At 44.0% G+C, this 12,874-nt stretch overlaps 1 protein-coding gene across 2 annotated transcripts in view; it reads left to right on the top strand.

Annotated features, from left to right (window-relative positions):
* LOC128896371 (neutral ceramidase) overlaps positions 1-11,339 on the top strand; it is a 30,578-nt gene extending 19,239 nt beyond the window's left edge. For both annotated transcript variants that reach the window (XM_054159721.1, XM_054159722.1), the window contains exons 8-15: positions 7,140-7,262; positions 7,865-8,059; positions 8,683-8,916; positions 9,140-9,235; positions 9,513-9,683; positions 10,198-10,313; positions 10,550-10,718; positions 11,045-11,339. In XM_054159721.1, the coding sequence (XP_054015696.1) occupies positions 7,140-7,262; positions 7,865-8,059; positions 8,683-8,916; positions 9,140-9,235; positions 9,513-9,683; positions 10,198-10,313; positions 10,550-10,718; positions 11,045-11,089 (1,149 nt within the window). In that variant the 3' untranslated portion in view covers positions 11,090-11,339. The remainder of the gene's footprint in view (positions 1-7,139; positions 7,263-7,864; positions 8,060-8,682; positions 8,917-9,139; positions 9,236-9,512; positions 9,684-10,197; positions 10,314-10,549; positions 10,719-11,044) is intronic.
* Positions 11,340-12,874: the final 1,535 nt, after the last annotated feature.

Here is a 12,874-nt window from a genome sequence, read left to right as displayed (position 1 = left end):
ATAGCACCTCTATAGATTTAATATTAATAGTTGCACACCTCTGCGAATCCAATCTTAATAGATGCTACCTCTATAGTTGCAACCTGGATTGATAGCACCTCTATAGTTTCAATATTAATAATTGTTACCTCCATAGTTGCACACCTCCAATTTACCAATCCCAATAGCTGTCACCTTAAACATCACAAAAATTCAATCGGCCCTCCCTTGTGACCCCTAGTGACTAAAACAGAGGAATTTCATGAAATGTTAACCCTGCCAAAACGAGCTACTCAGCCAAACTCGAGTGGAAGTGGAAATTTGGAACGACGAGTCGCCTTCCTCGTCGCTAGAAACCACCAACGGGGAAACGAGATGCGCTTGTCATTCTGGAGCAGTAGAACGACGGAGGCACTGAATAGTTAACGCTAGCCATTTGAATTTCACGCACATGCGTTGCAGACGAGAGTGAAACTTGGACGGTTGAATAACCGTGTCGTAACTCAGAAGGAAGCTGTCTTTTTCAATTTGCCGTTTCCCTGCCTCGCCTTGCCGTTTCCACGGCGCATCAGGCGCGAGTGGACCGTGGTAAAAGTCCTGCCGTGGTGGTCCACTCGCCGTCGTGGAAGCGTTTATGACTTTATTATTTTCGCATCTGGAATCCGCGTTTGTACGGTCCGTTAAGTGAAGGCCGTTACTTCTCGCACCTAATTTAAACGATTGCATCTTCGGAAGTTGTGTACGGGCCTTACACGTATCGAGATTGCATCGATTGTTGCATCTGTAGAAGTTGGTGTAGAGGTTGCGTATGGCGTTTATCGGAGACTGCATCTGCGATGGTTGCGAATAGCATTGGTGAGTCTAAAGAAGTTGTACGAAGATTGCGTGTCCAATGTCGAGATTGGATTCACGGAGGTGCGCAACTATGGAGGTGGCATCCGTTAATACCGAAACTATGGAGTTATTATCTATCCAGGTTGTAACTACAGAGGTAGCATCTATTAAGATGGTATTCACAGAAATGTGCAACTATAGAGGTAGCAGCTATTAATATTGAAACTATAGAGGTGATATATCCATCCAGGTTGCAACGATAGAGGTAGCATCTATTAAGATTAGATTTACAGAGGTGTGCAACTATGGAGGTAACAACTAATAATATTGAAATTATAGAGGTGCTATCTACCCAGGTTGCAACTATAGAGGTAGCATTTATAAAAGTAGATTCACAGAGGTATAAAACGATTGAGGTAGCAACTAATAATATTGAAACTATAGAGGTGATATATATCCAGGTTGAAACTATAGAGGTAGCATCTATTACCATTGGATTCACATCCGCGTGCAACTATAGAGGTACCATCCACGTTGCCTCCGGTAAAGGTTCCACCTGCAAATGCAGTATCCTACATCGCCTATAAGAATAATAATAAGTCTTTCTTCTCAAATCGAAACTCCAGGTTTCTACAGTCTGGAAAGTGGACATTGTTACGCACTTGCTCTTCCCGCATCTAATTAAAAGATAATTAAAGGAGTTACGCAAACGCCACCGTTGGCGAAAGTGGGCCATAGTTGCACAAATCTACGGGGCCAGAGTCTATCTTCGATGTCTCGACCTCGCCGAGCCGAATTTACGAGCAATTTCGCAGCTTACGGACCCGACGATCCATGGGTCTCGCAACTTCCTGGTGATTCATGTGCGGACTCCTTAAAATCGAGTGTTGCAACCGGGCTAGTTTCATGGGAGGTACAGGAAATTGAGATCTACGAGATTCTTGAAATTACTTCCCTTTTATTGTCGTTTAACCCGTATACCGGGCAGTTCGTGGAGTTGTAGGCGCATGCCATCTCTTAAAAGTGCATCTATGGGGGTACGATCCCTCCGAACTACATCTATCGAGTTTCAATCTCTGGAGATTGCATCTGTCATACTTCGACAGTATATACCACGTGTTTCAATCTCCAGTTCCAAAGCTGCTCCCCAAGCTTGCCACGATTCCTCCAAGGAGTCGTAATTGCCGCGGACAATTTGATCCCACGACGAAGGAACACCTCGCGTGGCCCAGTATCGTCGCTTGTGCAAGGGTCGATTACTGCTCAGTTCTTGTCGAGGGGTAGGGCAGGTAGGACAAGGAGGGAGGGAGGGAGGGGGGGCTAGGGAGGAAAAATAGAACGAGCCAAACCAGCATGGGCGATCCACGTGTTTACACGTTCCTGTTCCCACGTACGTTGAAGCAGGACTTTGCAATCGCTTACCATCTCGCCTCATTATGTCGCTTATCTCCCATCTCGAGAGACACGATTCTGCTTCCGCGCATGAAAATCTTACCGACGCGTCGCGTACATGCGCCGTGCGATCCCGACGCTGGCAATTTGTTGCGAGTTAATTCTTGCTGAATCAGATCAGATGAAACGGAACGAAAACGATACGTCCGGGAGTCGGGCATCGCGACTCGTGGAAGCAAATCTGCAAGGCTAGTATATTCCAAATATTCACCGTTCGACCTCGTTTATTCCTTAGCTTAAATGTTTTGCTCGAGCAATTGGGATTGAGAATCCGAAATGGTTCAGTTGCAAGTTTACCAAATTTCGTGAAGTTGTTAGAATATTTCCTCTGGTTTCCTTGAATTTTAACGTCGAATCTTAGAAGTGGTCAGCGGACAGAACAGCCGCCATTTGTATATCCACCTCCATAAATGGCGTCCCGAGTTTTCTTCCATTCTGTTCGAAACAGACGTGTTTCTGCTCGCAATTTAAATATTTTTATTTGTTTATTTAACCTTCTTCTGCTCTCGCGAAAGGTATGCCTACAAAATAGGTAGATGGAACTAGAACGCGCAAGAGGTGTGGCTAAAATGCTGCTATTAAAATCTAACCTCAATTAAAATCTAACTTCAATTTATAGTAGCCTGTATATGGCGATCTATACGCGGCAACCTGAGTACGGCAATCTGTATCTAGGAGATACGGTGGAACAGCCGACGTATGAAAATGTCGAAAGAGTCCTGCAGTTCTCCCTCCCCCGTCCTTTTCCTCTCTCTATACGGATCTCCCGCGACATCGCGCGATACATCCGACGAAAAATCGCATCGACGGTCGATACGACCGATCGAGTGGGAAAGTAGCAACCGAACGAGGCTTTGAGGCTGCTTCCCAGTAAACGCCACACCCTCCCGCGACTTTGTGAATCACGAGACACGAGTCACGCTCGGTGCTCGCAAGGACGACGTCGTTTTCTTCCTCGAGCAACCGCGGAGGTCTTTTTTCCCGATCACGAGACCTCGCGTAGCACGGCGCCGAGCAGAGATTTCACACGTCTCCAGGGAACGAAAGGCGTTACAGCGGCTTCCTACCTCCCGCTATCTCGAAATTGGACTATGAAAATTTATGTTCCACCCTTTTCTCTCTTACCTTTTTTTTTTTACTGCGCTTTTCCCACGCGGTGGCGTTCCCCGCAGTCCCTGGTTAAATACGTGAGCGGTTATTTATCACTTGTTTATCGAGCAAACTCGATTTATGTAGTTCATTTACTTTTCATAATTGTTTTAAAAAAGTCAGTCTTTAAACGACGCCCCAGGCACCTGACGCCTCGTAGGAAGTGAAATTGCTCGGTCATCGAGGTTCTGCATCGCTGAACGAACGCAGGATCTTTCCTAGAACCGTGACTGTTCGACTCACTGAAATCGTACGTAGAACAGAAGAACGGTAAATGGTTCAATGTCGATCGACGGAAGGCTTAAATCATGCCACCGTAATAAACGTAACTCGTGTGAACGTAAGGACTCTTCAGCTCCCACTTCATTACGGATGCACCACTACAGTTGTTTAAGTACGTGTCCGTGTAATTAACGGCAGCCCCTATGATGAAAACGTATTTGGCGCGCCTCTCAGCGTGAAAACAACGACGACTCGGGGTCCAAGACGGAACTAGGTACGTGGCCGCGTTCAAGTGACTGTTAGCCTGATTTCGAGCGATCCATTAACTCGGGATTTCTTGATGGAAACCTTGCAACCTTGCTTTGCCATCCGTAGACAGCTTAAATTAATCCTATCTTAAGCAAATCCTGCTTATGACGGCTCTCGATCAATTACCGATAGACGAACGAGCGGCGAGAACGTATTCATTAACTTACGAGCTTCTCTTTGCCCTCCGAGCTTAACTTAGGAGGACAAAGTGATTGATACCTCTCAGCAAACGCTGCTGCAACAATCTTGCTCCTTGGTACTAACAAAAAAAAAGTTAGCATCGTTGTTGCAAAAGTTTTTCCGCGGTCCATTTCATTCCTCAAAGCGACTCGATCTTACGTAGCGTAAATAAATTACGAGCTTCGTGTAAACCACTCCCAAGGCACGATGAATCGTTGTTAGGTGTCGCGCGGCTATCCTCATTATTTTACATGCTACAAAAAAGGGATTTCGGTCTAAGAAAAATATATTCCGCAAGCCTAGTCCTTTTCGATGAGAATAAAACGAAAATGGACCCGATATGGTTGACAGTTTCGGAGATAAAAATATCATTTATGCAGACAAAAATAGGGGTCTTGGACGTCCTGTATTATTTTAATAAGTTTGGAGTAAGCAAAGTAGTGGTTTAAACCCGTTCTAATTTTACATGGGGCTACGTGATATTTGAATTTCTATAGAACCACTGACATCATCCGCGAGAAGTGATCGATTTGGCGTAGAACGAACCCTTTCCCCTTTCGACGCGTCTGCCAGCACTCAACCCCTCACCTAACTCCACCTATCCCATCTGTTTGTCACCGTGGTACTATCTCTCCGTTCCATACGTGTTGTTACCCATCTCAGGGATTCTCAACGGAGGCCATGTGCCACCATCTTCTACACAAGGAGGTCGTGTAAGATATTTTTTGAGTTGGGGAGCTACAAGCTAGAGAAAGTTGAGGGACGCTGCTGTATCACATATTACAAAGAATTGATATACTTTTACTCTCACCACCGAACAATAATAGTGAAAAGCACAAAAATAAATCGAGATTAAAAGAGGACCAAAGTAGAGACGGTTGAGAGACACTGCTCTATCGCATATTACAAAAAAAAAGTTGGTATAATTTTACTCTTACCAACAAACAATCACTGGAAGTGGAGACACGAAAATAAATCGAAGTTAGAAGGGCACAAATTATGAAAAGTTGAGAGCCCCTGTCATATCAGAGATCACATCTTCGCGCACACGCAACCTTACCTTCCGCCACTTTCCCTCGGTCGCGCGTATGGAAACGTGGTAGCCAGAGGGGAGACGCTGCGGTCAAGAATACAGGACCAAGGAAACTTTTATTAATACCGGAGATCCGGAGGGGGTTGGTATTAAATCGAGGAAATGGACGACGATTAATGTCAAGGGACAGGAAAAAACATCGATCCTTCGACAGAGATTGTTGCAGATGCGATCGCTTATGATTTTTGGCGAACTGATGCCAGGAGAGTCGATTCATTCATCATTTGTAGGTTAGGTCAGTGTCTCTCAACCTTGGTCCATCGATCCGTGGGGATCCATTAGTTTCTATATGCATATTATTATCGAAGATACATTAAATAATATTGTCCGTTCAGATTATTACATTCAACTTATTATTTTCTCGGGTATTTTCTGGAATTCGTCGAACCTCCCTTCGAAATCCGGTATCCCCAGATAGATATGCTATATAGTAAGTCTTCGATTAACCGAGGTAATGCGAACGAGAGCCAGTCGGATAAAATTGATATCCTCAAGTAAAATGATTGAAGCCATATCTAGCGTAGAAAATAAACTTATTCTATAACAGGAAACGTAAGTCGTTTCTTAATACATTTGAAATAGACAATTCGAATAATTTCAATAATTTCTTGAGCGATTCCTTAGTGGCAAATAGGTAAACTGGAAAGTGGAGCAAGAAGTCGTAATCGCAAGGAAACCGTAGCGCGATCCCTTTATCATTTCGGATTCCCCTTAGTGACCCGAACCCACAAAATCCGTGCGCGACAGGTTCCAATTCATTAATCTTCGTCCCCTTTATCGCCGTGGCGAGGAAGCTAGAACTCGTATCTGCTTGAAGTTCGGCTCGAGGAGGTGAGAAAGAAAGGGGAACAGGCCAACCATAACGTGTACCCCTTAGCTATACAGTATCGCGCTTATTTTTTAGCCGTACTACTACTTTTATGCCTTCCCTGTTGTTTTTCGAGGTAGATGATGTTCCTCTTCTTTTAGAAGTAAATATTTTTTTCCTCCTGGCTATAGTAGTTGCCACGAGTGTTCATTTGGAATAATAAGCATTCATGTATACTGATAGGACCTTTAAACGACCTTGAGGTTTGAAATTTAATATGAACCTTGTTTTCGTTCGAGGCACGTGGTTCCAACTACAATTGTAGCATACGAATGTAAATCGACATGTTTACTATGAAAAATGCATTCAGATGGCAACTTATCGTCTTCATTATCATGACAATGGATCCTCGACAACGACGCGCTGTCTAATTGTAGGATTGACAATGACATCGTAATGCGCTCTCGATGAAAGTATATATTCCGAACTTGATCCCTGTATCTTCAAATTTTCATGGCTATTTCGAAGCATAAACGATTCATCAGAATCAGAAAAATTGACGGAATTACGGAAGCTCGAATACAGCCACCAGGACTAATTGCCACAGCTACTACTAGCGCCACCAGCGGAAAAGTTCGTGTTACCTTTTGTACGATATCATTTCATCATCAAATATCACATGATTCGATTAGATCAGGTATACAGAATCAAATAAAAACCTATGGATCGAATGAAGATATCAGCCAAATATTGCTTATTTATTGCGAAAAGAAAATATGGGTATTTAGCTCCATTTTATGCCACTTAGCCAAATGTTTACATCGTCAATGGCGCCATCTACTTTGCACGGTTGAACAAGCACTGACGCGAGAATAGGGGTCTGATTAACATACGTTTCGCATGCTCTTTATCCGTGACGCGGTCAGAGGAGGGTTCGCCAGTTTCGAGAGGAGATATTAGCATCATAAAGCAGAAACCGGAGGATTGGTTTCTGGCCTGGCGAGGCGGATATGCGTTTCGTGCGTGGCTGGCTGGGTCGATGTACACACACGATTGCGTTGTTCCCGGTACAACTCCGTTCCATATTCACGTTTCGTTGCTCGGTGATTGCAGCGCCTCTGGCAGGATGGGAACGCCAAGGAAGTCATCGGACCCCTTCGAGTCGTTCATCGCTACGTCAACATGCCTGAGGAAACAGTCGAATTTTACAACGAGACCACTGGGGAAACCGAAATGGTGAGAATGTTTATTTCTTTTTTAAAGGGACACCACGTACATTGTTTTTACTAATCACGATTGATGATACTTCTCGCACTTCATCGTATGCCACCATTTAGGCTCTTCCTCGAACGGTATGATCCCAGCCCCGAGATAAAAGAGGTTGATTCCTGCGATAAAAACGCTACCCAATTTAAGTGCTCACGAGCGGATCCGATAGACTCGTCACTTTATCAAGACTTACTGTACAGGGTGACCCTTCGTGATCTTTCCACACCGTTATCTCCGCATCTAGTGGTCATTTAAGAGATGTTTCGGATCACTCTGTTTCGAGGGGGACATGTGTTTGAGTACCATAATCTTTGTCCACGTGTAGATGCTTTAAAGGTGACCTTCGTATTGTTTACAAGATTCACTTGGACTTACTTGTTTGTCAACATATACCTTCCCCAACTGAAATAAATTGAACTAAAACATACTATTACATTTGGAGATAACGACGTGGAAGGCGATGTGCCATCCTGTATTATCTAGCCGTTACGTCCACGCGTTTAGGCTAATATCTGAGGTTGTCCTGAGGTTGGCTGGCTGTATTCATCGATTTCCACTCGATTTGGCAGGTTCATGGCTGCCAGCCCGCCATGGGGTACAGTTTCGCTGCAGGAACGATCGACGGGCCAGGTTCCTTCGCGTTCGAGCAAGGCACCACCACGGCCAATCCTCTGTGGAACGCGGTTAGAAATTTATTGGCAGCCCCCACGCCCGAGGACATCAAATGCCACAGCCCTAAACCCATTCTACTCGCCACTGGGCGGGTAAGTTTCCCCCAACAAGATCATAATCGCGAAGATTTGACTTTTATATTCTTACAAACGAATTGTCACAGTCAGAAAGATTGACAGAGTTGCAGAAACTTGGACAGAGAGGCCCGGACCATGAAGACTATATAAGGAGATCCAACTCTCTACGAAAGTTACTAGAAAACTGTTATCAAAATCCCGAGCTTTAAGTTATAAATATTTCTACCACTTGCGGCGCAAGTGCGCACAGACTACGATATATATATACATACATATATATATATATATATATGTCATATGTGTATGTATTATCACATATATATCGTAGTCTGTGCTCACTTGCGCCGCAAGTGGTAGAAATATTTATAACTTAAAGCTCGGCATTTTGATAACACTTCTACACTACACAGTTGGAACTCCTTATACAGTCTTCATGGCCCGGACTAATAGCCATGCCTACTACTAGCGCCGCCAGCGGCAAAGCGACGAACCATAAACCTAGGAAATTCGTCGTTCCTCCACTCGCGGCGCTAGGAGTAGCTTGTTTAAATTCATTGTAAAAGATGATCGTAGAGTTAACCTGTTGAACTGTCCAGGTGAAGACCTTTAGATTTATCAGGAACGTTGTTGTTTTCCAGATGGTTCTGCCGTACGAGTGGCAGCCAAAAATTGTGTCAACGCAGGTGGCTCTGATTGGGAACGTCCTCATCGCTGGTGTCCCAGGAGAGTTCACAACAATGTCCGGAAGAAGATTGCGACAGGCCATCAGCACGGTCATGAACGACGTCGCGTCCAACGACGAAACCTCCATTATAGTGGCTGGCCTCTGCAATAGTTACAGCGATTACATCACCACGCCGGAGGAATATCATGTAAATCATGGATTATATTCTTACCTCCGCGCTTTGCATATTTCTAGCGGATAAGTCATTTTCCAGTCATTAAAATCGATTAAAGTAGACTGTTCTCAAAGACGTTTGTCAGATTTGAGGTTATGTCGTAAATGTTGGACCACGGCTGATCGATTGTTACCGGTGAAAAGTTATATTTGTTGGTTATAGTTACTGCTAATCTCAATTTATGTTTGTTTTTTAGATTCAGAGGTACGAGGGGGCGTCCACCATTTATGGGCCACATACGCTCACGATTTATCTGAAGGTATACCAGGATCTGGTGACTGCTGCTATCCTTGTAAGCATTAGTACAAATATGACTTGTTGCTTTAAAATCGTGATCGCGGTAGAAACTGAAAAACCCGGCGACAGATGGCGCTAGGAAGATGGGCCTATTAACCTCTGTCGGGTCCTCAGGAGCTTTGTTTCATTGCACGTAGCTAAGCAAATGCAAAATAACACTGATACCCTTATAAATAAAATTCAACCTGTCTCGCGAACAGTCCCAAATTCTTTCCATCTCCCAGCAGTACACACGTGTTCTAAACGTTGAAGAAACTTCGTTATCGCTTCAGAAATCTCCGGTGGACCCTGGTCCAGCACCCCCCCACCTCAGAAAGAAGAATCTGCTCACCTTTGTGACGCCAGTTCTTTACGACACGCCTAAATGGGGCCAGAATTTCGGCGATTGCATCAAACAACCTCAGAGACTCGCCTCGCCAGGGGATATCGTCACGGCTGTTTTCGTAAGTGACCATCTAGAACTCTTTATTTCGTGTTAGGACACACCAAACGACGTCCGTGACCCGGTCTGACCTCGTCAGTTGTATAAAGGGGTTACGCAAGGACTCATAATCGAAATTGTACACAGCATTGCGTGCAGTTCCATTTCGAGAACATCGTTGCAACTGGTTTCGAGAAACGAACGATTTCTATTCGTTGTACTACACTAAACTACCGTGAGACGTAATGGAAGCGCTCTGTACATCAATGAACATCGCTGAATACGTTCATGGAGGCGTCAAAATTATTTATCGATCTTGCAACGACGAATACAGCGCGTAATTGGACGATCTCGTTTTAAATCGCAGTTACGTGAATTATTATATTTTTTATTGGAAAAGAGATGCACGTGTCCGATAATGCGGAAATTGTGTTACTTGGAGCTTGCATTCAATTATGAGTTTTTATAAAGGTTGACATTTTCTAATGCATCGTTCGTTAATATTTATACTTCGTATTTGTTCATTTCTTGGACAGATTTCTGGTCATCCACGTAACAACTTGATGACGGAGAAGACGTTCCTGACTGTCGAGAGGCTATCCGATGACGAGGTGTGGGTGCCAGTGGCCACAGATGCCAACTGGGAGACCAAGTATGGATCTCTTTCTGTTTAAACGCGATCCGTAAATGAACGATTGGAAATACCACATTTGAAATTCATTTAAAAATAGAATCTCGATTAAATTTAATCATACTTATCTCAATAACCGCTCAGGTTGATCCAAGCATTATTCATTCGCGTTCGCATACATCTGCGAAATCGAGCACGGTCTCGAGTATCGGATAAACAAGTAACGATATCCATTCCGTTGGTGTCATCGATAACAGGTTTGAATGGAAGAGGACATCGGTGGTTCTTGGCGCGAGTCAGGTGACCATTACGTGGCAAGTCCCAGAAGGCATCAAACAGGGTGAATATCGTATCAGGCATAACGGCTACTACCGCTACATCCTAGGCGGCGTTTTTCCGTACTACGGGGTATCGAACCACTTTCAGGTAAGTTAAAAAGTCTCAAGAAACTCCGAAGTACCAGTACAGCTTCTCTAACCTCAATAAACCGTGAGCTACGCGGTATATTAATTGGGTTGGTAACGTAAGACTCTGCGGCTTCGTTATTTTCCAATAAAGATAACTTGATTACGCAAAGTTCGCTATTTTAAGTCCGAAAATTATGTTCATTCGAGCGCAAAAGATCGTTTTTGATTATCTTGATAATTAATTTGCTTTGTTTTGTTGCGAAACTATAGTTTACAGTAATCTAAGATAGAAGTTTACTTTCTTTGGCTTATCTTAACGCTGTTACTCATAGTTGTGCGTTTCAGGTGGTTCCTTGGCCGGATAATCGCGGACAACGCTACTACGAATAACAACCCACGGTGCTTTTATCCTGAACGAACTGCTTACGCTTAACCTGCCACTGAATCCGCTTAGATTCAGTCGCTGGGGCCATAGGACACACGGTACCTCGTGTTATCTTTTGTACAGCTGTGTATATTGATCTCCTTGAGCCGAGGCCGCGGCTTCGGGTCGAAAAGGACACGCGTGACGTGTCTTGTCGAACAGATATATTAAAAATGTGATCGTTTATCGAATATAGCAAATAAACCAAGACCTACCTAACCATTTCGCTCCTTATCCGCATAGCAAGTTCTTCAGAGAAGAGCGTGATCACGAAGATTCGAGTTTCAAAGTGGACAGGACTAATTATCGTGCCTACTACTAGCGCCGCCAGCGGGAAATCGACGAACCAACCGCTAAGTCTAGGTAACTCACGAATGTATAGAACGAATACTCCGCAAAATTGGCATTTTCTCGCACGAAAAATCCTGGAACCGATATCTGCCGTCCCCCTTGATCGATAATCCTGTCTTAAAGAAGCCTCCGTTCCTCGTAACGCCGGACTTTACGACGCAAAGTTCATTTCGCGGCAGTTTGCACGCGTAGACGGGATTCCCCTGCATACAAATGAGTAAAAACTTTCCACATGAAAGGAATCCGTCCTTGGGAATCCCCGAAATTTTGGAATTCTCGTCAACAGCGTCGACTTTTATAGTGACCCTAAGTTAGGGCGTCGGAGCTCGGAAAGTATCGAACAGTGGACTGAGATTAAAGAAAATTCAGACACTCTGTAATATGCGAGTGATGGATCCTGGGAGTTTTAATACTCTATTACGGCGATCGTGGGAGAAGAAAGGAGGAGCGAGGTGCTCGTTTTAAAAATTAATCAAATTCGTTCGATCGAGTATCAGAAAACGGAATGCAATTCCCTTGAAAGGAACCAATTCCGAGGAACGTCTTCGTTGATCCCTTCGTTTTGAAACACGGTCACCGCGACTACGATAACTTTTTACTCTGCACGCGAGCCTCGTGGTCCGGAGAGCTCGACTTTTAAATAAATTGATTCGTTTGGTATGGAAAGCTACAGTTCACCGGCAATCATGCGAAAAATTTCCTTTCAGGTGGATGAAAAATAACGGTAACCCAAATTAACCACTTTGCATCTGGAACACTTGGTCGTTTATTCATTTTAATCATGTAGAATTTACGTGTATATGTATAGCATTATCTCAGAATTATACATTTTGAAGCTCACTGGTGTGCCGTACTTTCAGTTAAAAGGTAAAGTACGATTACTGTTGTTAACCTAATCTCGCTAACCATAAGAAATTTGTCAGCCTCGAGTTCAAAGACCTAAGCGAATAACAGCGAGCCAAGGTCAGGCAGAATTTTATCGCAGCTCATTAAAAAATATAGGTTATTAACGTGTTCCTCCTTGCCCGCGTAAACCTAAACGAGAAAATAACAGAGGACATAAAATGCAGTAAGGAATGCGGTCGACGGTCGAGCAAAACAGACGAATACATTTACGAGGTACCAATTAAAGGTATATCCGGTTTCTGTCGAAAGTATCTCACGGCAACCAGCATATCGTTCCTGGTACTGGACCTCCATTGCTTTGATCAGACGCCAGTTCCACTCGAGCACCCTAATTGGACGTCTCTGGAAACCCATTTATGGGAATGTAACGATATTTGTTATTAAGGAGCGTCAATTGTCGCAAGATCATAATCCATCCGCTCTGGGACTCGTATCAAGATATACAGGGTGTCCCAAAAGTCGAGGAGGAGCCGGAAATGGAGGGTAGCTGAGAC

This window comes from Hylaeus anthracinus, unplaced genomic scaffold (assembly GCF_026225885.1).
Source record: "Hylaeus anthracinus isolate JK02 unplaced genomic scaffold, UHH_iyHylAnth1.0_haploid 0, whole genome shotgun sequence".
Lineage (NCBI taxonomy): Eukaryota > Metazoa > Arthropoda > Insecta > Hymenoptera > Colletidae > Hylaeus > Hylaeus anthracinus.
This window is presented reverse-complemented; position numbering and strand designations above follow the sequence as displayed.